At 49.4% G+C, this 25281-nt stretch overlaps 1 protein-coding gene across 9 annotated transcripts; it reads right to left on the bottom strand.

The window, feature by feature from the left end:
* On the bottom strand, positions 1–24480 carry Ccm2l (CCM2 like scaffold protein). Of its 9 annotated transcripts, XR_005877486.1 has the most exons (13): positions 24401–24480; positions 21056–21223; positions 17558–17641; positions 17277–17460; positions 16064–16518; positions 13246–13381; positions 11238–11301; positions 8663–8792; positions 7617–7755; positions 6476–6831; positions 4557–5619; positions 3840–3908; positions 1–878 (listed from the first exon to the last, which is right to left on the bottom strand). XR_005877486.1 is itself a non-coding variant. In XM_040746506.1 (10 exons), exons 1-10 carry the CDS (start codon positions 24428–24430, stop codon positions 6530–6532), a joined length of 1692 nt encoding a protein of 563 aa, XP_040602440.1. In that variant the 5' UTR covers positions 24431–24480; the 3' UTR covers positions 5998–6529. The 9 variants fall into 9 exon arrangements, 5 of the variants coding, with proteins under 5 accessions (XP_040602440.1, XP_040602441.1, XP_040602442.1 ...); XR_005877484.1 differs by having other exon boundaries at positions 2570–5619; XR_005877485.1 differs by having other exon boundaries at positions 3840–5619.
* Between the last annotated feature and the right edge of the window lie 801 nt (positions 24481–25281).

The raw sequence follows: 25281 nt of genomic DNA, 5'->3' as shown, positions 1-25281 counted from the left end.
TCTTATAAGGAAAACATTTAATGGTGGGGGCTCGCTTACAGTTTCAGAGGCTCAGTCCATTATCATCAAGACAGGGAGTTGTAGCGGTGTACAGGCAGATGTGGTGAGCATGGCGGCATGCAGGCAGATGTGGTGCTGGAGTAGTAACTGGGAGTCCTACATCTTGCAGGCAACAGAAAGTCAACTGAGACACTGGGTGGTATCCTGAGCATAGGGAACCCCAAAGCCCACACCTGTTTCAAAAGACAATTTCTCAAGTTCATCATATAGACAATGGGATAGAGCCTTTAATGAATAAAGAGATCCGCAACTATGTAAGGCTCTAGTAGAAAAGCAGGAGGTGTTTTCCACACAGTCTGCAGAAAACAAAATACCAGTGACCCTGATGTTTCTGATGAGGCAGTCAACCTCATTCATGAAGAAAGAGGTCAAAATCGATACAACACTGGGAAACCATTTGTCAGCTGTGTGATTGGCAATGTTCAGAATGTTTGATGACTGATTTTGAGGCTATGAGGATTAGGCACTGATGCCAGAATTTCAATGCAGCTCCTTGCCTAGAAGCCTATTCATCTTTACTCATATCCATACACGTGGATGTGAATGGACACGCTACTGACAGGAGGTTAAAACACACCGAATGACGGGGGATTGGCTAGACAAACTGTAGGTTCTGAAGAAAAGGGAACACCATGCAACCTTCAATAAGGCTCTCTCTGTGCTGACACGGAGGTATTTCCAATGCAATGCAAGTGCTGACAACACGCTGGACAATGCACTGTAGATCACCGTAGGAAATGGCTTCATGAGTTGTGGACTAGTTCTGGACATCATTGTCTGCATATCATTGCTCAGAGTCTACCAAGTGACACTGGAACCTGCAGTGGTGGAAGACAGAAGGAGTGATGGGGGCACTTATGAGCTTTGCACATGGTCAGGGATTGATGCTAAAGACTCTGCAGTCATCATGGCAGGGATCAGGCATGACAGGCTGGCCTAGCTTGATGGCCTTGTATCTGAAACACCCAGGGAGGGTGGAAACATAAGAGTGGGCCATCCAAACCTGCCCCTTTGGTCTGGACGAGGAGTAGTTGGACCCAGAGATTCCAAGGAGTATCTTTAATAGTATCTCGAACCCAGATGTGGTGGTTCACACCTGAAATCCTAGTACTTGAGAGGTGAAGCCAAGAGCATGGCTGTGGGTTTGACACTAGCCTGGATTGTAGAGTGAAGTCTTGCCTCAAAAAACCAGAAACTGAAACCCATTAATATCAACTACTAGACTTTAAATTCCAAGAGGTCAACATCTAAGTGCTAAGTAGTCCGCTTTCCTCTTTGAATGGACCCTCACCTTTCTTCCTCTCCTCTGTCTGGGATCTCCTTACCCTGATCTAGCCTCTGCCCCACCCCCACTCTCTTCTGCTCTCTAATTCTTCCTTCTCTCTAGCAGCTCCTGCAGGGAGGGATCCTTATTCTTCCAGCTTCTCTGAGTTCCTCTCCTATAAGCTCTACCCGCTCTGCTCTGATCTTATCTCACTCCTTACTCCTCCAGCAATAATAATGTCTGCATTTACTACAGTTATTGAGCACCTACTACATGTACTCTATCTATCTATCTATCTATCTATCTATCTATCTATCTATCTATCTATCTGTGAGCTAGCTCTCAGTGTGTGGCCCTGGCTGGTCTTGAACTTGAGACCCAGAGAGTCTAGCTACATAGTAGGACCTATCTTGTTCAAGCTGCACAACTCCCCATGATTGTGATGTGTGCTATTTTTATCTTACAGATAAGGAACTCAAGCACCAGAAACATTCAAGGGGTTACCCAACTAGCAGATGACAGCTCTGTGAGTCAAACCCCTTCTGTCTGATCCTCCACCGCAGCACCCGCTCACTGCACTACATCTAACTGCTTGCCATGTTCTTTGAGTTTCCTGTCTCTGCCCATGCTAAGGCCCCTGCCTGGAGGACTCTTCGTCTCCTCAGTCCACCTGCCCCAAGCCTTGCTTGTCACAGAAGGTCTTGCTCAGCAGTCACCCCTGTTTCAAAGTCCTTTCCAGTTTCCCCCAAAGAGGGGGCTTATCACCCTTTGATTTTATAACTGAGAAAACTCTGCCAGTCACTTATTGTCACCATTGTCATCATCATCCATGACAGCTCCATAGCCCAGGCTGGCTTCAAATTCACCTTCCTCTTACATCCATCTCTCAAATGCTAAAGTCACAGTCACGTGCCACCACACTCGGTTGTCTGCAGACTACATGTGCCACTCCACCCACCCAACCCACCCATACCCAGGAGCCACACTGGCAGGAAACATGCTCTGTCTCCCTCTAGTGTCTAGCACAAAACTGGGCACAGGCATGGGTGTTCTCTAAATGTTTGAGGACTGAATGGCAGGGACCTGAGCACTCAGCCCTGTCACACAGTTGGAAATTTCCAGAAGATGAGTCTCCAGCTGGGAAGAAGCAGGGGAGGAGGAGGATGCTGTAGAGCCCTCAGGTAGGAGAGATCTCCCTGCAGGGGACACTCTCTCAGAGACAGTTTTACTAATCTAACCACTTACCACTAAGAGCAAAGTCGCCAGAGGAGCCAGCTGGTGATGATGTCCCACACTTGCATGATCCCCAGTGGTCTTTGGGAGCCAGCCAGGCTCCCAAATACCCTAGGGGATTTCCCCCTCTTTCAATGCCAGGAACTGAACCATGGTTGGAAGTGACCCTGGCAGGGTGTCTGTGTGTCACAGGAGGAAGTGTGGCCAGAGTTCCTAGGCTCATTGCTTAGACTGCCCCCTAGGGCCTCTGACAGCAGTGGTCACATGAACTTGCTTGCCTGTGAGGGAAGTTGCACCATCCTCAGGGATATGGGGTAAGAACCATTCTAGTGCCTCTCACAGTGTTGCCATGGTACCCTGGCTAGGACTATGGGCAAAATCTAAGTTCTTAAAAGCCCAAGGCCTTCAAGAGAGGCTACCTCCCTCAGTAACTTCCTCAGACTCCTAGGGCCTCAGATCCCAGTGTGACATAGCATTGCCACCTTCCTTAGGGTAGGAGGCAAGGCAGGAGGGATGCTGAAAAGATGAACTCTGTTGTTAAGTCCATAGTGCAGTTCACTGTGCAACATGGCTTCTTGACGTCTCTTCCTTGATCTCCAGGCTGCTCTCTCACAGGCTAGGGAGAGACACCTGGCAACATCAGAATTAAAGAGCACTATTTTTTTTGTTTTTCGAGACAGGGTTTCTCTGTATTGTTTTGGAGGCTGTCCTGGAACTTGCTCTGTAGACCAGGCTGGCCTCGAACTCACAGAGATCCGCCTGCCTCTGCCTCATGAGTGCTGGGATTAAGGGCATGCACCACCAACGCTTGGCCAATAGAGCACATTTGTTCAACAGCAGCATCATGAACTAGCTGCTGTCCATGAGTTTGGATCATTAGCATCACTAGACTTCATGTTGGCAGTGTAAACTTCCGGTTCCACCTCTATACTACTGAATCAAGAACTCTGGGTATGCAGCTCAACATTCTGTTCTAGCAAACCTTCCTGGAGGCTCCAGAGTGTGTTGAAGTTAGTCAATCAATGCTACAGAGAAACTTAACAGATGGGCAACATATTGGAAAAAGATATGTGGAACACCAACATCCAACACCAGAGTGATATCTAAAACTTGAATGTTATTCTTGCAAATGAATATAAAAAACACGGGGAGCCCAATGGAAGTGAGCAAACAATAAAGGAGCAGCTCACAGCGGGGAAAGCCCAGTGTCCACTATGTACAGAAGGAAGCTCCAAATCTCAGGATGAGGCTAGGGACGGAGCTTAGTTGGGCAAGTGCTCACCTGGCATTCTTGATGCTCCCCATCGCATCTTGATGCGAGCCAGGCAAGCAGCAGTGCACATCCTAGAAACTTAGGAGGATCAGAAGTTTGAAGCCAGCTTGGGTTACATGAGGCACTATCCCCAACACCAACGACATTTCTCAGGTTTAACACAGAAATGCAAGAATGCATGCTATATGTATATTTGTCTGGTGCATGTGTTACTGGGAATTGAGTTTAGAGCCACATACATACTAGGCAAGCACTCTACTATCAAGCTACATCCCAGTATTCCTTAGGCTTTTTCATTTTGAGGCCGAGTCCTGCTTAGTTGCTACATCCAAACTGAAGGACAACAACTATAGTCAAGCATTTTTTAAAAAGGACGAATGAACAAGGCAACGGCATTGTTTGAAAGCTGTGGATAGGCCATTCTGAAGGGGTTTTGTGAAATTTAAACACATATGTCTGGGATCCACTAATTCCACTTCTGGCAGAGCTCAACAGAATCTTCACATGGGACCACAAGGACCAACTACAAAGATGTTCACCATAGCAGTCCTTGTGGTACGAGAGGGTTGAAAGCAAACTGGGTGCCCATCATCAGGGGGATGGAGAAACAGAGGGAATGCTTGGAATATCTGGTAGATGTTAAATGCAATAAACTATATTTTCCCACAAAAATATGTCTGGATCTTAAAAAACATTACAGAGTGAGCTAGGCCTGGTGCCACACACCTGTTATCCAATCACTCAAGTAGCTGAGGCAGGAAGATCTTGAGTTGGTTGCAGCCTTGGATACACAACAAGCTCTCATCAGAAAACAAGAACAGGGATGGAGAGATGGCTCAGAGGTCAAGAGCACTGGCTGCTCTTCCAGAGGTCCTGAGTTCAATTCCCAGCAACCACATGGTGACTCACAACCATCTGTAATGAGATCCGGTGCCCTCTTCTGGCCTGCAGACATGCAGTCTGAACACTGTATACATAATAAATAAATAAATCTTTAAAAAAAAAACAAATACCACACCACTGACCATCCAACCCAAATGGCAAAACAACAAACTTACGAAAGGAAGCCGAAGAATGAGAACTCATTCAGCCGAAGAACGAGAACTCATTCCACTGTCACTTACGCTGTATTCATGTGCATACAGCATTGCACAGTGTATATGAGTGTACATGTCTGGGTTTGCATGCATGTGTCAGTGTTGAATGTCTTCTTCGTTCTCTCCTCACCTTACCTTAAGAAAGGGTCTCTCTTTTTTAATCAGAAATTATTATTATTAGTGTCTGTGTACGTGTAGGGTGATGGTGATGATGCCTGTGTGCTCATGAGAACACCACAGTACGCATGCGTAGAGTGAGAACACCACAGTACGCATGCGTGGAGGTCAGACGACAACTTTGCACAGCCGGTTTCTTCCTCCCACCTTTATATAGGTTTTGGGGCTTGAATTTGGGTGGCCAGGCTTCTGCAATAAGTACGTTACAAATTGAGGGTCTCTCACCCATACTTACCGATTAGCTGGCCACTCTGTACTCCTGGCCCCAGCTAGGGTTAAAGACGTGATTATGCCGGCTTTTCACATGGGTGCTGGGGATCTGAAATCGGGCCATCATACTTTCTCGGTAGGAATTTTACTCACGGCATGATCTTCCCAGGCCAGCGTTGTGTTTTATGGACAGGGATGGAGTTTTGACATGCGGGGCTGGGGTTTGTGGTGTGGAGAAGAATGGAGACAGGGAGGAATGAAGAACAGCAGGAGAGCCTTATGAAGCAGTGATGAGGAGACGGTCTCTGCAACAAACCACATGGGAACACTAAGTCCCAGTGGCCATATGACTTGAATTTGGCCATAGAAGGCATAGCAAGGCTCTGCAGACATATTTTATCTCTTCCACTCAAGGCTCGCCATCCTCACTCAGGCTGTGCCAAGGGCTGGCCTTGTCTTCACCCCCATAGCTCACAGCAGTACCTGCCTGCACGGTTCTTTGACTTGCCTAAATCCAGGGCAAGTGTCTGCAAAGGCCTGAGTGTGTGTTTGGGGCTTGGGCACAGGGCCAGGACGTAAGAACCCCTGTTTCTTCTTCTCAAGCTGTAAACTCCTTCAGTCTTTGTGACATCTCATACCACCCACTGGTCCCAGGAATAATAGGTAAACTGAGTCAGAAAGCATTCCAAGTGGAAGGAAACGGCATTTACTGAGCATCTACAGCATGCTAGGCTAAGGTCTTGACCTCCATGGATCCCCATGACCACCTGTGAGAAGAGTGGAGCTGAAATTATTGTACAGATATGGAAATGGGTAGCGATATCCCTCATATCCATTCCTTAAAACAGCGACAACAACAACAACACCCTCCCAGTTTCTCAACCTGTAAAATTGAACAGAGGTCTCTGGGCTCTGGAAATGGTTTGGGTGTGAGGTTGGGCTGATAGAGCAGAAAGCTGGGGCTTGAACTGGAAATCTTTTCTATCGGCCAGTAGGTGGCGCGATTCTTCATCTGGCAGAGAACTCTAGGGACTGGGTCTCTCTAGAGTATAGCCACCTCTGCAGGACTTTCTCGGTATTGCAGAAAGTGAAACCCTGGAAACCCATCTGCAGCAACAGAAGCCCAAAAGGCACAGATGGAAATCCAGGATGTCTAGTTACCAGGAGGATGGTGTCCCCTGAGCAAGTATGCGCGACTCAAGGTGGGCAGCGGGGCTACAGGTAGTTGTCTTCACCCTGGTCGCCGCCGCTTGGGGAGACATCCTCATAGACGTCATCGTCAGGGGCTAGAGCCTCGATGTCGTGTGTAATGTCGTCCAGCAACTGGTGGAAGGTCTGAGCCTCAGGTCGCTGGACCGCCCCGTCGTAGCTGCGCACGGCAGAGGCGGATGTGGAGCTCATGCTGCGCTTGATGCGGCCGAAGCTGTCAGTGAGGATGCCACCCTCGCGGATGCCCACACTCTCCAGGAAGCTCTCGAAGTAGCCAATGTCCTGGTCCGGAATAAAGGGCCGCATCCCTACAGGACACAGGGCAAGGTGATTCCCTCATTTGCCAGCTTGCGTGGGAGTGCGCCTTTCTGGAAGTCTGAGTTCACATCCTGTCTCTGCCAGTATGGCTTATCCAAGATTTTTTTTTTAACCTCATTAAACAGCAGATAACACACAAGGTTCCCCACGTGTTTGTTAGCTTAGTATATTCTTAGGATTATATCCCACTTGTTAGCTACACTACCTTTATTAAATAACCACTCAAACCTCAATTTCCTCACCTGTAAAAACATATTTTTACCTGCTTTGGTGCAAATGTAGTAACAGTTACTTCCCACGCCGACACCATAAACAGTAGTTTTGCTCCCGTCCCTCTCTGGCTCTTTGGCTTTCCTTCTTTACTTTGCTGCTCTGAGTCTCCGTTTCTCCACGTGCAAATGGGCACAATATAACTGCATTTACTTCCCAGAAGTGGGGGCAGTCTATGAGATCATGCTTGGTTGTGATAAAGGCCAAAGATGTGCGTGGGCTGCCAGTACTATTCCTATTGTGCGCATGAACCCTGTTCACTATCTGCGAACTCTAGACAAGCTCCGTTGCCTCTCTAGGCTGAGCCCGCACAGGCTGCGTGTGTGAGGAGGGTCACAATCTGACCCAGCTTTGCTTCCTGGAAATCCCTTTTCCTTTCCCATACTCTTGCTCTCCTTCTCTGTTCCAGGGTCTCAGGGTCTTGGCCTTAGGGGCTGGAAGTACAAAGCGCTCCCAGGTGGTGCCCAGCTAGGGGTGCCTGGAGCCGAAGGGGGCCGGAACTTACCAATGAGAAGGAACTTCCGTCGGTCCCCGTAGAGTTTCTGCAGGCCTGCACAGTAGTCCTGGATAGGCAGCCCCAGGCGATAGTCGCGCAGCAGCATTGCAAACTGCTGGATCTCAGGGGGACCCAGCTTACTTCGCAGCTGTGGAAGTAAGGGACATGTTGTGGAAAAAATCTTTTTGTACACTGTGAAGATGTGTCACTCCGATTAGTTTAATAAAAAGCTGAATGGCCAATAGCGTGGCAGGATTTCTGGGCAGAGATGATGCTGGGAAGAAGAAAGTGACAAAAGTGGTGACTCAAGGAGAGACACAGCAAGGATGGGCAGCACAGAGATGAGGTAATAAAGCCACGAGGCCGAAGGTAAATTAATAGAAATGGGTTAATTTAAGTTATAAGACCTAGTTAGAAACAAGCCTAAGCTACAGGCCAAGCTTTCATAATTAATAATCAGTCTCTGTGTCATATTTTGGGAACTGGTAGCCCAAAGAAAAATCTATCTACAGGGACACCCTTGGAGACCAGTCACAGAGTGCAACAAAACTCGGCTCCTACTAAAAATGCTTGTGTTCTCCCTGGCAGCCTGCCTGGCCTGGTCTGCCTCCAAAACTCTCCACTGCCCACTGGGAGAATATCTGTCCTTTGCATCGAGGAGTGGGATGTGGGTTCAGCTTCCGGAGCCCCAGTCCTTTGGTGACCTCTGTGGTGTCAGGAAGTCACTATCTCTCTAACCCTTGCTTTCCTCCTCTGCACTTGTGGTGAGGAGAGAACCCACCCACACACGCGCGCACGCGCGCGCGCGCACACACACACACACACGCACGCACGCACGCACGCACGCACGCACACACACTTGGGGTTGTTGAAAAGATCAAAGACCAAACACCTGAAAGGTGCTTGGAACATTCAGTGCTGGCTGATCCCAGTCAAGGCTTTCCTGTGCTGGCCTGGCCTCTCCCAGTCACACCTCCCTCCCTGGCCTCTGAGCTCTCACATACAATCCCTGCAATGCACCATGCATGCTGCAGAGCACTGCCACCCCAACTCACCGTGACCATGTAGTCCTGTAGCTGCTCGAAGGCCCAGCTGCTATGGTCGATACCGCTGCAGTGGGAGCCATGCAAAGACGGCGTGGACGTACCGCTGTAACATGCTTCAAACGTGTCCTGGGAGCCATTGCTGTGGAGACAAGAGGGCAACCCTCACCAGCCTCCATTCCTTTCCCCAGGGCAGGCTGAATACCGGTGCTCCAGGCCCCATTCTAGACCTCATCCTGCCCTCCAAGGCCCTTCATGAGGCCCAGCAATCTTCCAAGCCCTCTCCTGCTCTCAGAGCTCTGGTCATACTGTCTTCCCTACATTTGCTCATGCTGTTCCCTGTGCCTGGAATCCTTGCTCCTCCCCACTGTGTCTTTCGTGTCTGGTGTTACAGCCACAGGGCCTCTACCTGCTTGTTCTGAATCCTTGCTGTTCCTGCGCAGCTGCATTCATTCTCTGCATGGAACACCCTGTCCATTTTATCCCCAGCTCAACTATCATCAGTCAGTTCTGGGAAGCCCTTTTGGTTCCTAAATAAGGTGGAGTCCTCTTCTGACTCTCCCATAGCCCAGGAAGCTTCTCTTTAGTGTGTGATATCATCAATGCTGACTGCCTCCTCTGCTAAATTGTGTGGTCCTTTCTGTCTCCTTCTCGATTCCTATCTGTAAACCAGGCTTCCTGGCTCATCGTGGAGGTTTTGACAGGGTCTCACCTATCCTAGATTGGCTCTAAACTCTCCATGTAGCGGAGATTAGCCTTGAACTTTTGATCCTCCTGCTTCCACCTCCCAAGTTCTGGGATCACAGGCACGAACGACCAAACCAGGTTCATGCAGTGATGGGAGCTGGAACCAGGACTTCTGAAGGGCTAGACAAACACTCTCTCAACTCAGGTGTGCTCCTAGCCCTATGTAGGAAGTTCTCTTTATTAACTGCTTTTAAAATAAGATGTTTACCCTGGGCTCCTACCTCACTTTTTTAAAAACTTGTTTCAGAATCACCTTCTATTATTATCTACAGGACAGCAAAAATTCCTGGCTAAGAGTGTGTACTCTTTTAGCTTGTTCCTTGAGTCATGGTCTCATGTTGCCCAGGCTAGCCTCAAAATCAACTACATAGCTGAAGTGGGCTTTGAACCTATGATCTTCTGGCTTCCAACTCCTAAATGCTGGGACCAGAGACCTGGCAAGGGTTTAGACTCCTGAGTTCACATCCCAGCTTACTTGTGCTCATATCCCAGGTCTATGCAGTTTGCTGTCTGTTTGACTTGCAGTGCTAAACTTTGTTTCCTAGTCCTCAGCTTCTCCATCTGTAAAATGGGATGATGAAGATTGGTGTCATTGTGAAAATGACAGGAATTAATACTTTAAAGCACTTCAGGTCACAGACCCTTTGTAAAAGACAACTAGCCACATAGTTGTTAACAAAAGCCACTGACATGTTTTACAGCATACAGCAAACCCACAAATATGTCCTTAGTGTGATTTGCTCTCCTCAGCCAACTCATGTTGGTTATGTGCTAGCCTATGTGTACACAGGCTTAGGAAGGCAAATGTAGTGCCAATATTAACAATTGCGGATAGGGCATACTACTCTCCAACAGGAGCTATCATTATAGCTCAGAACTCTATTGGGTTTAAAATGAAAATCCCATCTCTGAGGAAACTCCTCAATCCTGAGTAAACTGGGATAGGCAATATTCTTAATAGAATTCTGTAACTTTTTCAAAGGTCGTTTCCCCGTATCCCAGGTCGGCATGAAACTCACCATGTAGCCAAGGCTGACCTTGACCTTCTGATTCTCTTGCTTCCACCTTCCCAGTGCAGAGGTTACAGGTGTGCATCATTTATATAGAGTTAGGGATCGAATCAGGGCTGTGTGCACAGCTAGGGAAGTATTCCGCCAACTGAGCTACAACCCCAGCACCCAGAATGCTGTTTTACCCTACATTTTCCAGGCTTGTTTACAGCTAGTTCTGACCAATGGGCCAAGTTCTGGTATGCATGCGCCCGTGTGGGTGCATGCGTTGCTAGGGATGGAACCCAGCGTCTTTTGTATGTTAGGCATTCATGGTGATGCTGAAGTACCCCCTGGCCTCCATCCTCCCTATAGAGGCTCTTAGTGTGCTGTTGCGTGGCTGCAGCTACGCTTAGACCATGAGGTCACTCTGAGGATGGTGACCGGAAGAGAGGCTCAGGGCCCAGAGGACCAGGAAGCCCCGAACTCTTGTTACATTTTACGGGAAAAAAAAAAGACAAGAAAACAAATGCTGTCTTTGCAAACCTATCCTCCTCAGGGGTTTCTATTATACAGAGTCAACACTAAAGTAAACCAGCATTGTTTCCAGTATTAGCTTTAATTTTGGACTCTGCAGGCCACTAAACCTAGGAGACCTGAAGATCTCTGTGGACCCAGGTCTGAGTTTGGGCATCTCTAGGTTTCTCAGGATCTGTGCTGGGCTCTGCTTACCTCCCACCCTCAACAGAAATCAGGGTTTGGTCCCTTTCCCCCACACACTCTAGAGGAGTGGCCCTGCTTGGGTAGGGGTGAGGAGAAAGAGTGGCATTCTCAACAAAGGTGATACTCACAAGGAGCTGCAGCAGCTCAAGTCGGCGTCGTAGGCAAATGTCCCATCCGTGCGGCAACTCTCACCTGAGACCAGCATACAGAAGAACTGTCAGAAGTGACATGCAGGGACCACTATCTTAGGCTCCCTGAAGCCCCAACTTTAGTGGCACCGTGGGATTTATCTCCAGTCCAGCCCTGACACACAGCCAACCTTGGGCATCTAACCTCCCTGATCTTAGCCTTCCTCAGTGTCCAGGCTCATAGCATCTGCCTATTTGATAGGCTCTGGGGAATGGCAAATGAGGGCCAGTGGGGGAATGTTAATAAGTGTGTGTTTAGGTGAGTCAGGAAGATTCTGCAGGGGGAAAGGGGGCTGGAAGTGTGAAAGGAAGGCAGTGTTATTCGTGGAGAACGCGCCTCCCCTTTAGCCTGCTCTTCATCTGTCCAGGCATGGCCTTCTCATCCCAGCTCACTCGGGGTCACTCGGTCACCCTGACTTCTCAGAGCCCAGTTCCTCATTGCAGGTTCTCACAACACTGTGGTTTGACATTTATCTGTGTGACTAGCCCATGCAAGCTGCAGGAAGGAGGGGCTGTGCCTCAGTTTGCCCACCATCTTGCAGATTACAACTGGGCCTGAGACAGTAAGTGCTCAGTAAATATCTGTTGAATGAATGAACCTGTCGACTACCAGAGGAGTGTTCTCATTTCTTCGCCCAGCATCCTGGTGGGACCTGATGAGACACCCCAGCTTCCCAGCAGGCACGGCTCCTGTGGGTAGAAGGGTCTTCAGAAAGCCAGTGCCCCAGTTTCTGGAGCTGTGCAAACAGAGACCACCCTGTAGCAGGCTGTGGAGGAGTGACTTCACTCAGTGACCTTAAGTGGAGCACACAGAGAGGCTGTTGCAAATAGAGGCTTTGGATCTAGACAGACTGGGTTTGAATTCTGACTCTGACTTACCAGCTGTGTGACCTGTGACAATTTATTGACTACTCTGAGACTCAGTGTTTTTTATTGTAAAGCTGGATCCACAGGGCGTCAGAAAGGCTCCTTGTCCTTTTTCTTTTCCTTTCAAGACAGGGTCTCACTATGTAGTCCTACCCACCGGGAACTTGCTATGTAGACCAGTCTGGTCTTGAATACACAGAGATCTGCTTGCCTCTGCCTCCCAAGAGCTGAGACTAAAGATGTGTACCACCACCATGCCTAGATCTTTTTCTTTTTTTAAGACAAGGTTTCTCGACTGTAGCTCAGGCTGACCTTAAACTTTGATCCTCCTGCCTTAATTTCAATTGGCATACGCCATCATGTCTAGCTCTGAGAGGTTTTTATTTACACAAAATCAGTTTTGTGTTGTGCTTGGGCTTGAGTCTGCCTTTGCCATGGTGCCCATGTGGACATCAGAGGACAACTTTCAGGACTCGGTTTCTCCTTCACCCTGCGGTCCTGAGGATTGAACTCAGGTTGTCAGGCTTGGCAGCAGGCACCTTTCCCCACTGAGACATCTCACCAGCCCAGGCTCTGACATTTTTCATTTATCTGAAGATTGCCTGCCTATCGTCTATGGTGTGCCCAGTCCTGTGCTATGTGGACGAGACGAGTAAGTTGCTATGAAGATTCAAGAAGGCTTGGCACCTTGCTATTGTGCTTGGTGCATATTTGTCACTCCACAAATGCCCCTACTAGTCTCACTTTAATTCCAACCCTTGATTGCATACATGGACTAATCCAGAAATGTCAGCTTAGGAGCCTCATGGGGTGAGATGGTTCAGTTAGCCGACAATACAGGAGCTCAACTTTCTACAAAGCAGGGACATCCAATACAAGAGAGAAGTTTCAAGTGCCCAAGTTCAAACTCATCCCATACTTGACAACTTAATCATCTCTTAAGAGGTCATCATGTTGATTGACATTCTAATATGTAAACCCCTGGAACTGGGGTACAGCTCAGAACCCTCAAAGGCCTTTATCAGCCCTGACTCTAGGACATCCAGCCTTTCCCGGTGCTTCATGGGAGTTTGGTACTCACTGCAGCTGGAGAGCCAAGGCCGCTTTGGTGTGGATCTGTAGTGGTAGCCGGCCCGGTCTACACACTCGATGCTCTGGTCCCCATAGATGATCTGGAAGACTTGACAGATGAGTGCACAGGACTCCTCAGCAGCATCCTGCTCCAGGGGGAGGAAAGAGAGCTCAGCTCTTACCCATTATTAGGGCACCCCTGCTTCTCCAGAAGCAGTATGAGCCAGCACTGAGACACACACCTACAGACCCCCTTAAGCCAATTTCAAAGACATTTTCTCTGAAAATTATATAGCTCCTCTCTTGTTCTTTTTTTTTTTTTTTTTTTTTTTTTTTTTGGTTTTTCGAGACAGGGTTTCTCTGTAGCTTTGGAGCCTGTCCTGGAACTCACTTTGTAGAACAGCCTGGCCTCGAACTCACAGAGATCCGCCTGCCTCCGCCTCACGAGTGCTGGGATTAAAGGCGTGCGCCACCACCACCCGGCATTCCTCTCTTGTTCTTATGACCTTTCTTATAGAATCCAGAATTGACTCTGGCTCCTCTGCCATGAAGGTACATTCCAGCTTCGCAGGGGATTCATGATCTGTCATGAAATTTATCTAACACAAGGGCTCATCTAAGGGCTCATCTAACTTACTGCACAGCAGGTGAAGCCCAGGGTAGAGATGAAACACTTCAAATAATCAAAATCTTAGGCTCAGTGCTGTTACTATTACTGAACACAATATACAGCTATAGGCCACGTGGTACCCAATGTAATCATGGAAGCAATGCAATAATAGTAGCATCTGGTAGAAGGAAGAGGGGCTTGGGCAAAGCTTTGGAGATTGTACATTTGAGGAGGAATTCACCTCAGAATTATTGCCAATTATTCTGCAATAACTGATTTAAAAAGTCATGCATATGAGTATACTGCCTCGAAATAAACCTAAGGTAAAACTTAAGATGTAATTCAGAATGGGTATCTGTGGTCATAGCAGGTACTGATGTTTACACCAGGGCTTACCATAACCCTAGAGTAGACAGGTCAGAGAAGACCCCTATTTTATAGTTAATGCTGGCACCAGGAGTTTTAGCTCTGACTGCTGTTCTTGGGACCACTGTGCATCAGACAGGAGTCAAGAGCTCAGACCCCCAGAAAGCAACTCATTTACTTATTCACTCCACCACCAAGCCAGGATAGGTAAGGCACATCGTTATCTCTGTCTGGGATGCAATTTGCAGGCCCTTGCTTCATTTTAAACAGTTCAAGCTAAATTTTCCTGTTGAAACATGGTCTCTTCCTCCATTGCCTATCATACGGGCCACTCATTTCCTATCAGAGCCAGCATGACTCACCTGATCCCAGGTTTTTTATGTGTGTCTGTCATTATTCATTTCCTCATCACCCTGTCAAGTTTCCAGGATAAAGTTGTGTTGGGTGAGGCAGTAGAATACAGAATGTAAGAAAGGGCTGAGCTGATAGGGTGGAGCATGACAACCTTTCCCAGCTGGAGAAGATGGAGCTGGGTATGGACAGTGCAGGACATAGGAGTTGCATATATTTAAAAATAAGGCCAGTGGGATGTGTTGACAGAAGTGTGTGTGTGTGTGTGTGTGTGTGTGTGTGTGTGTGTGTGTAAGACTGAGACAGAGACAGAGGCAGGGACAGAGACAGACAGACCGACAGATGGACCAAGGACCATGGCAAGGTTTCAGCCCGAGGCATCAAGAATGGAGCTGCCATTCAGTGAGCCATGGAGATGAAGCTCCTTTCAGATTTGGGAGGGACCTGGGAGCTCCATTGGGACAAATTCATGCTGCAATGACAGACAGACCCTGGAAAAGCAGGCTGAGTGGAGATCTGGATAGATGAAATTCAGGGTGTTCTCCAGGGCTTAGAAGACGGCAGAGTCAAAATCGCCTAGAAACAAGTGCGGGTAAAGGAGAGAAGATTGGGGATAGCATCTGGGCAACCCCTACTTAGGGGCTGAAGAGAAAAGGAGGTGCCAGCTTTCCAAGAAGGGGCGTGGGGTGGGGGAGAACCAAAGAAGGAGAGCTAGACACCAAGTGAGAAAGCTCAGGGCGGGGGCCTGAGCCACAGTGCTGCTTCCGGGGACTGGCTACCTCTCCCTGTAGACAGGCATACTCACCGAGAGCCCAGGACCAGGGGAAATGTTTGGAAGGCTTAAGTCTTAAAAATGCCTGCTAGACTGGGTACCCCTTGAGGGAGGACACCAAATGGCTCCATAGACACAACAACTAGCCCAATGTGGAGCACACAGTTGGCACTTAACAAATATCATATAACCATCCGGGAGGCAGAGGCTGGAGGATCTCTGTGAGTTTGAGGCCAGCCTGGTCTACAGAGCAAGTTCCAGGACAGCCAGGGCTACACAGAGAAACCCTGCCTTGAAAAACAGCACACACACACACACACACACACACACACACACACACACACACACACACACACACACACACACACACACATTCGAGTGAGAGCACGGGTGAATGGGGACACATGTGATAGGCAGGGCAGGCAAGTATGACGGCAAGGCTTCTGCTTAGGTGGCTGGCTACCTTAGTTACCAAGAGTAAGGCTCTGAACTTCCTTCCCAGGCTTCGAATCTTGAAGCCACCTGCTTTCCGCAGGACCTAAACTTTGAGTCTTCGTCCTTCCCTAAGGAATGGGAATGAATAGGTGTCGTATTTATCCTAGGGGCTGCTGTGGAGATTAAGTGTTAATGTTGCTCCGTGCGTCTGTCTTGGGTGGGTGCTAAATTCGTGGTGCTACTAGTGCGACTGTCACTGTCAGGGTGGTGGTGCCAACACTTCCTCACGCTCACCCTGTTGGCCACAGCTAGGATGACCAGATTGCAGTAGGCATCGGGGCTGGGGTTCTGGGGATCCAGGGGGTTGGGGCCGGTGTGGCGTCGCTCCCAGCTGCCGCCGACGCCGCTACCCGCCTGCCGCCGCTCCCAGCTGCCGCCTGGCTTGCCCGCGCCGCCCCCCGCATGCCGCCGCTCCCAGCTGCCGCTGAACGTCTGTCGCCGCTCCCAGCTGCCCGACGTCCGCGCTCCCGCGCGCTGCCGCTCCAGGCTGCCACCACCGCCAGCCGCCCGGGCCTCGGCGCCCGCGCCCCCGCCCCACGCCATGCGCCAGTCCAAGCTGCAGATGGTGTGGCGTCGCTCGGCCGTGCCCACCCGCCGCTTTTCGGGCGCAGCGCCCGGAGGGCCGGGATCGCGCCCCGAACCTCCTGGGCTGGAGTCCACGCCCGCCGGCACCGGGTCCACGCCCAGACCTAAGGGAGGCGGGAGATGGGAGTCAGCAGCAGGAGACTGCGGCCTTCGGAGGCCACCCGGAGGGCCACCGCACAGTTCCGGGGTCCCTGCTCTACGGCCCCGCCCAGCACCAGAGCCCAGGGGCTGACAGTGACTTTTGGGTCCCGCCCTGAGCCTAAGACTCCGCCTCTGGCCTTGGCTCCGCCCCAGACCTCCCGGGTGGCGGTCGCATAGTTCCCAGCCGCCTCTACACACCCTGTTGACCTGCCTTCTGACTTGAAGGTGTAGTCCAAGTTGCCCCTTTTCTCTGTACCCTTTCATTTGGACAGTGACCCTGGTCTAAGTATCCCTGCCTTCTAGTACGACTTTCTTGCTGTCTTCAGTCCCACCCCCAAGTAGCTGACTGAAACCTCCAGAAAGTCCAGGCTCAGTCCTCTCCTAGCCCGAGGATGCCCCCTACTGTCAGAGCCGAAGGGTTTTGTCTTCTATCGTCCCCTTTAATGTTGAACTAAAGTAATGTTGAACTAAAGTAGCTCTGCGTTGAACTCAGGACTCCAACTTCTCCCTAGCCAACCTCCTCAATCTGATCAGTCTGCCCACCCATCATCCCTGGCTCTCTGGTCTTGCCTATAGCTTCTTCTGCTTGCCCTTAGCCTCAGAATAGAGTGCTCAGGTTTTCTGCCATCCCTCTCCCAGCCTCGGACCCATCCCCGGTGCCCTTCACTCAATGGTCCCACCAGGGCAGATTGGCCTCCCATCGCCCTCCTCCACACCGCACCAGTTTTAAGCACTAGTAGATGCAGCGCGTCGTCCTGCAGGTAGGAGGCAGCAGCGATCTCGTGCGTGGGGATGCGCAGGATGAGCTCCTCGTTGTCCCTCCAGGTGAGCAGCAGGCAGCGGGCCGACAGGCTCAGGATGCTGTCCTGCTCCGGCGTGGTCTTCAGAGGCAGCTCCTTCAACTGCTGCGGGTGGGTCGGATCATCTGAGTCCCCAGGAATTGGGCTAAGGGAGGGGAAAGGGAAGGAGGCCCTGCTCTCCCCCTCCTCCCCAGCGTCTCACCCTGGCGGTGTCCAGTAGCTCCAGGAGCTCGTCTCGGCTGGAGGGGTTCAGTGAGGAAGTCACCCAGGTGAGGTGGCCCAGAAACTGGATGGGAAATGGGAGGTCACTGTGAAACCTTGGGAGATTCTAGCCTCTTCGTTAATGTAGGACAGTTTGAAGTAATCAAATTAATAATAACCAGTGTGATGGCGAATTTTGACTGTCAGCTGGTCTACATATGGAATCAACTCAAACCCAACCAGCTGGGCACTACTGTGAAGGATTCTCCTGGTTGTATTATTTGCATTCAGAGGTTCAGCTTGAATCCGGGCCACACCTTCTGGTGGCAGCCCACATTAAAAGACATGGAAGAAGGGCGCTTTCGATTTTTGCCGGCTTTCCCTCACTCTCGCTGGCAGATTCATTCATCCTGCTGCAGAAGCATTCCTTCTGTGGTATTAGATCTTAACTCTTCAGGACTTCTACAAAGACTGAGAACCAACTGAGACGTACGCCTCATAAACTAAACAACTATCAGATTGTTGGCTTTTCTGTTACAAGACTGTCGTTGAACTGGATGGACCACAGCCTGTAAACCACCCTAATCTCAATCTCTCTGTGTGTCTGTGTCTGTGTCTGTCTGTCTGTCTCTCTCTCTCTTTCTCTCATTCCTCTAAGAACCTTGACTAGTATAGCCTGGTAGCTAGGACTGGTTCTGAGTTTACAGATATGTATACACGCAGACGCACACTTTTCCCATCCACTCACCCTTGCTTTCAGGATTAGCAGGCTAAACACAGTACAGCTAACCAAAAGTCTGGCCCGAGATTACAGCTAGAAAGGGTAAGACTGGCCAGGCTGTAGCGGTGCATGCTAATCCAGAACTTGGGAGGTAGAAGCAGGAACTTTAAGAGTCCAAGGTCATCCTTGGGTACATAGCAAGTTCAAGACCTCCCTGGGTGTCCTCCCTGTGGGGGTAGAGAGAAGGCTTGATTGATGGCATGTGCCAAAGCCCACCTTCCAACAGCTAGCTGATATGCACTAACACATGGTCAATCTCACTCTATGAGGAAGTAAAAGTCACTAATATAGTGCCCCCCCCCCGCCCGAATGCCATGCTGAAGATCAGGATTTGAGTGTCTCTGCATGCTAGGCCAGACTCTACCATTTTTCATGTTTATGTGTGTGCATGTTCCTGTGAGTGAATGCTGGCATATGCCACAGCACCTGTGTGGAAGTCAGGGGATGTGCTCTTGCCTTCCACATTGTCAGAGGTGGTATGGGGGGGGGTCTGGTTTATACTTCACATGCCAGATAAGCTGGCTCCCAAGCTTTCAGGGATTCTCCGTCTCTACCTCCCATCTTGACTGCGTGGGCCTTTTAGGGTCACAGGTGCATGCTTTGTGTGCACCTGGTTTTGCAGGGGATTTGCACCCGGGCTCTCAAATTAGCCAGAAAGTGCTTTATCCATTGAACCATTCCCTTCTCTACACCTGCCCCAGGCTCTACTATTAAATCTTGAAGGAACCCTGGGAATTTACTTGCCCAGTGGCTCTCCACACTCCATGCATTATTAATCCTTTTAACAACCTCATTGCAGATTAAATGGGCAGAAGTATTGAATTAATACATCATTTCTTTAAAAAAATGATGTTCTCTTGCCAGAAGGTAGGGGCAGAAGCATGTGGATCTCTGTGAGTTCGAGGCCAGCCTGATCTACAGAGTGAGTTCCAGGATAGCCAGGGCTACACAGAGAAACCCTGTCTCAATCAAACAAACAATAAAAGTAATAAAAAAACTTTACCCTGGGAGTTGCCAACCAATGACTGCTCTAACTTGAGGCCCACATCACAAGAGGGAGCTCATGCTCAACACTGACTGGATAACCAGGAACCTTAAGCTGGATGACTCAGAGTCCTAGGATAGAACCAAACAAAACTGACCAAAAAAAAATCAATTGATTCCTAATGCTATTCTGCCATACTCATGTATCATTGTCTAGCCCAATCATCATCAGACAGGCTTCTTCTGGCAGCTGATGGGAGCAGATGCAGAGACCCACAACCAAACTTTAGGCAGAGCTTAGGGAACCCTGTGGGAAAGGGAGAGGAAGGATTCTAGGAGCCAGATGGGTCAAGAACACCATGAGAACACAGTCCACAGAATCAACTAATCAGGGTTCACAGGGACTCACAGAAACTGAAGCAGCAGCCACAGAGCCTGTATGGGTCTACCCCAGGCTCTCTGTGCATATGGTGCGGTCGTTTAGATCGGGGTTTTTGTGGGACTTTTAGCAGTAGGAGTGGGGGGTGTCTCTGACTCTTTAGCCTGATCTTGGGACCCTTTTTCTCCTTCTGTGCTACCTGACCCAGTCTCGATAGGAGGTTTGTGTCTAGTCTTAATGCATCTTGTTATGCTGTGTTTGTCTGATATCCCTGGAAGGCCTGCTCTTTTCCAAAGTGAAACAGAGGAGCAGTGGATCTGAGGGACAGGAGAGGTTGGGGAGAGGGGAGCTGGGAGGATTTGAGGAAGAGGGGGTTGTGATCAGGATGTTTTACATGAGAGAAGAATTTAAAAAAAGAAAAGATGATGCTCTCAGTCACTATGTGAGTTCCCCATCCATTCTGTTATAACATCATTATCATTTGAATGCTATTATTCAGTATAAGAATTAACTTTTTGTTACTTTAAATTGCAGTCTTCTGGGTGAATCTCACCATTCATATCTTTTCTTTTTATTCTGTAAATTTTCAGCTCCTGGTTTTTAAACATATTCATTTTCTGGTTTTTCTATATTTATAGGGTTGTCAGATAAAATACAAGAAGTCAGCTAAACAACAATTATGTTTTTAGGATTTTTTGTACTTTTAGTTCCATTTAACATTTAGAACATATTTATGCTAAAGAAATAATCACTGCTCATCTGCAATTTAAATTTGATCAGGTAACCTGTTTGTTAAATGCCCACATCCTACCTCACACCAATCTTTGGCTGATGAGAACCTGTTTCCCTCCCCAATGCTCCCCCACAGTGGTTCTAAAATAGAAGTAAAGCTTTTGAGTAGTACAAGAATCCTCCGAGAGTCCTCTATTATGGCTCCTCCAAATATGCCCTCCTCAGCCCTGCCTCCTGTACTGGACAGGCAGCCTAGGGCCTCCAGAATGCCCGGCGAGTGCTCTACCACTAAGCCACATGCCCAGCCTCTGCCCTGCCTTTAACTTGGACACTGAATAATGGAGACTGCAGACAAAAATCTCATGAGTAGGCTGAGCTTTTGGGAACACAGCACAGTTTCCCATTCCGTCTCCTGCGGGGGTGGGTTCTGAATCCCACCTTACGACAGGAATGCTGGGGCCTCAGTGAGTAGGTGTCACCTACTGAGGATACGCAGCCTGTGGCTGTGAGGTAGGAGGCTGTTCCCCAAGAGCCACAGCCTTTTTCATGTGACACAGGTGTGTCAGGGGTTGGCGTGCCTCCAAGGTACCCCTCCCCCACCCCACCGACCTTCTCATGCTCACCTTGACCTCTTTCTCCAGGTAGTCACACAGCAGGATGTGGGGGTTGATGAGGTAGTCAGGAGGATAGAGGGGCGTAGAATGCAGGGGCCTGCGACTGACACTGCTCCTGAAGGCAGCCTGTCGTGCAGCCTTCGGAAACACCAGCCTTTTGATGGGGGACACAAAGCCCTGGGGGAGACAGCAGAGTCCCAGTAGCAACGGCATTTGCTTTACTGAGTGCTCATGAGCTCAGCTCTACTTCTACAACCTAAGTTAATCCTCCTAAAACTGCAAGAGGAGCAGCCGCCGTGGCTCCCCTTTTCTAGCTGAAGCAGCGAGACCCCAGATTGAGAGCTAGAACACCAGCCGGGGACAGTCCAGGTGGGGTATCCCAGTTCCCCAACCTCCCTGGGGGGAGAGTGATGTTCCTGCCAGCCAGACTCAAAGAGTGACCAAGGCTGGGGGCTACGAGGAGGATGCTTAGGCATTTGTTAAACTATTGCCTGTTTGTGAGTTAGAAATAGATGTAAGTATACTCCAGAGGCACCAGTGTAAAAAGGCCCAGGATGGATCAAGGCTACAGGTGCAGACTCCAGGGTGCAGCCCAACCTAGCAGCACCTGGAGCTCAGAGAACGTGTAAGATTTGCTCTAGAGCTGCTGTTCTAGACAGGCGTTTCTGGGTCCATAGCAGTAAAACCTGGGAATCTGAGAGAAAAGCTGTTTCTTTGGTCCCATTCTAGACCCACTGAATCTGAAGCCCTGGGGGCTTCCCTCCCTGATGGCTTTCTAGAACTGTCTTGGCAGTTCCTGAAGCTCTGGGTGCTGGGACTACATATACCCCAGCCAAGCAAACCACAAATTCTGGTAGCATATGTTGTATGCTGCTTACTTAGCTTCGCCACAAGTACAAACAGGAGAAGCTGCTCTGCTGTCTAGGGGTGTGCACTCAAGTCTACATGTTCATTCAACAAATATTCATTCACGCCTGCCTGCCTGCACCCTGTGCTGGGTGTCAGGTGCCAGGATTCGGGAAACACTAGATCCCAGTCTTGCCTCCAGGGTCATGACAAGTGACCTAAACTCATACATATCAGACTTGACTGTGCTTGAGAATTCTGATTCAGTAGGTCTGGGGTGGCACCCGAGACTGCATTTCTAACAAGTCATGGGGGTATCAATACTGTGTGTGTGCGCGCGCGTGTGCATGTGTGTACTCAAGTGCCTGCATGTGTGCCTGTGTGTGTGTGTGTGTGTGCGCGCGTGCGTGTCACATTCACACCTGTGGTGGTCATAGGACAAGCTCGGGTGTTGCCGGGAGCTGTCCACCAAGCAGGCCAGGCTGGTTGGCCAGCGAGCTGCAGCCATCTGCTGTCTTGTTCTCCCCAACAGTGGGATTACAAAGATACGCCACTACACCAGCTTTTAAAAAAATGTGGGTTCAGATCCTCATGATTGTGCAGCAAGCACTTTACCAACTGAATCATCTCCCAGGTTCTCACATTGCTTATCAAGAATCTAGGCTAGTGGTTCTCAAATGTGGTTTCATAACCTGGGAGCTGATTACAGGTACAGTCTTTAACCCGTGCGTCAGAGCCCGGAGCTGAGACCCTATGGTCTCAGTGATTCTGACCTACAGCCTCTCAAGTCTCTGAGGGACCATCATGGGGTCTGCAGAAGCATTTGGGAGCTCTGAAAAATGGGAGCCAGAAATCTGGGAGAAGCTCTCTAAGCAGAGGACACAGATGAACAAGACTCCAGGGATGTCAAAAGTGGAGTGAGACGAGTCTGAGAGCACTGTACTGAGAGCAGTCCATCTATCATGGCTGGATTGTAAAAGACAAGTCCTGAGAGCCTTTGGTGCCAGCTGGAGCTAGGATGTTTTTCTGTACCTGTGATTGGTGTGTGCCCCCGTTCATCCATCTGTCCATCCGTCTGTCTGTCTGTCTACCCCCAGTGGTTCAGCCCTGGTCTCCCCTCCATCCCCATCTTACTATACAGTATTCCTTGTTCCCATCTCCAGATGTTCAACTGTTCTTTTCTAGTTCCTACCAAGGAAGGAACACACTGTTCCTTAGCCCCAAACACTCTTCCCTGCTTGTTTTCCTTGTACCTGTCGGTTCATCTGCCCAACTCAGCAATCTAAGACTGGGTACTGAGCATAGTGGCTTTGTGCAACATTTACATTTATTCCAAGTGCTGCCTTTTGAAAAAAGTAATTGTTTCTCTCACTAGACTGCGAGCCCCCAGGAAGAAGTGGGACCATATTTGACATTGGTCATCACTGTCATCCCTAGCACAAGGCACAGTTCATAGCACATAACAGGTGCTCAATAAGTATCTATCAAAAGAATAGGCCTTACTGGGTGAGTTCTAGCACTCAGGAGGCTGAAGCAGGAGAGTTGCTGTGAGTTTGAGATCATCCTGGGCTACGTAGTGAGTTCAAGATCAGCCTGGGTTACATGGCTAGACCCCTGTCTCATAAATCAATGCATAGACCCAAGAGAGGACGTGTGCATATGTTGGCCCCAGAGATTCATATGACACATACTTTTATGTGTCAGTACCGGTAATTTTTATCTGGGGTCACACAGATACCTTTAGACTGTGCTCTGAACTCTCTTTGGACTTAAAATTCTTGCTATCAATTTGCAGTTTGGGGTATCAAACCTGGGTCCTCATGCGTGCTAGGCATGCATTTGGCCATAGAGGGACACCCCCAGCCCACTTTCACAATTTCTACACAGGTTCTTACTAAGTTGCCCAGACTGACCTTAAATTTGTACTCCTCCTGCCTCAGTCTCCATATATCTGGGATTGCATGCAAGTTACCTTATAAAGCATTCTGAACCAGGTTTCTTGGGGGAAGAGAGCTCTGGGGGGAAGGGGATGGGATGGGAGTTGGAATAGTAACAAATAGGAAAACCACTCAAATTCAGAAAAGGAGGAAGATGGGGAGGGGGCTTGGGATGGTTTGGCCGAGGAGCGAGTTCTTGCACAAAGGTGGGGAGGGCAGGTGTAGCTTGGGAGACAGCCAGGGAGCAGGTGGGAGGCCCCAGCCTGGCTGGGAAATCTGCCAGCCTATAATTACCTTGACTGGGACTTTCTATCTGGGTGAGAAGGGTATGTCCCTGCTGGGTGTCTGTCTGTCCCTCCATAATGTCTAGGAAGCAGGTTTCCTGGGAAGACCCCTTCTGTCTCTGGGGACAACATGGCAGAGGCCACTAAGAGTGAAGCCTAGAGCAGAGCCCAGCTGCCAGGGAGAAAGGAGTCCCCATGTGTGCCATTTGTCACCTCTGTGCCGGCTCACCTCTCTACCCCAGCTCAGGACCATTTCTCACCCCTGACCCTTACAGACTCCCACCTACCTTCTTGCCTTTCTTGGCTTCATATTCCATGGTGAACCGGCTGCTCCGCTCCTGCCACCCTCCTGGCCACCCCCGCCAGATCCCCCTCCATTTCCTTTGTTCTTTTTCCTGCCTGGTCGGAAACTCCACCAACACCAGAGTTCCTGCCCCTCCCATCTGACCGTGGGGGTTGGGGAAGATGGAGAACACTGCTTTAGGACCCATAACTAAAGGGTGGGAGCCAAAGATGGTGTCCAAGGGGCTCGGCAGCTGGAGCAGACCCAGGAGGGTTCCCCCAGGAGGTGATCACATTTAGGTCATTCCCTATGGTCTGCCACCAGCTTTGTTGGATGACTTTGGCAAGGTAAGACAGTAAAAGCCTCTCTCAAAGTCTGCTGCCTGCTTCTCTGTATACACCAGGAGAAAACCCAGCCTCTCCCTAAGAAATGAATGATGGGGGGGTTGATGCTTCAATTTAATTAAGATTAAATTAATAATAATAATGTTCATTACTTCTCAGAGAGGTGGTTTATGGGTGCCTCTGGGCCTGGCTGCCTGCTACTTACTTAACCACTTGTGCCTCAGTTTCCACATTTAGTTTGACCTCCTGGTAGCTTGACTAGGATTAAGTACACTTAAAAGAGCTCCTGGAATTTATTAAGCACTCAGTAAATATTGACTATTAGAGCTGAACGTGTTGCTCAATGGTAGAGCACACTGCAGCCTGCAGACCCTGGAGTCTGTCCTTAGCTTTGGGAATGAAAAAAAAAAAAAACAAAATTCTATTTCCTTATCTATGGCTCCTGGGCTGCTTAACTGTCTTTTTGGTATATTTCATCTCTCTTAGTCATCACTGTGTCTGGGAAGCATGATTTTTGTTACATAGAAATTTTAAAAATTCA

The sequence above is a fragment of the Mesocricetus auratus genome, unplaced genomic scaffold (assembly GCF_017639785.1).
Source record: "Mesocricetus auratus isolate SY011 unplaced genomic scaffold, BCM_Maur_2.0 Super-Scaffold_100004, whole genome shotgun sequence".
NCBI classification, from domain to species: domain Eukaryota; kingdom Metazoa; phylum Chordata; class Mammalia; order Rodentia; family Cricetidae; genus Mesocricetus; species Mesocricetus auratus.
The sequence above is the reverse complement of the archived record's forward strand: the minus strand, read 5'-3'. Positions and strand labels throughout refer to the sequence as shown.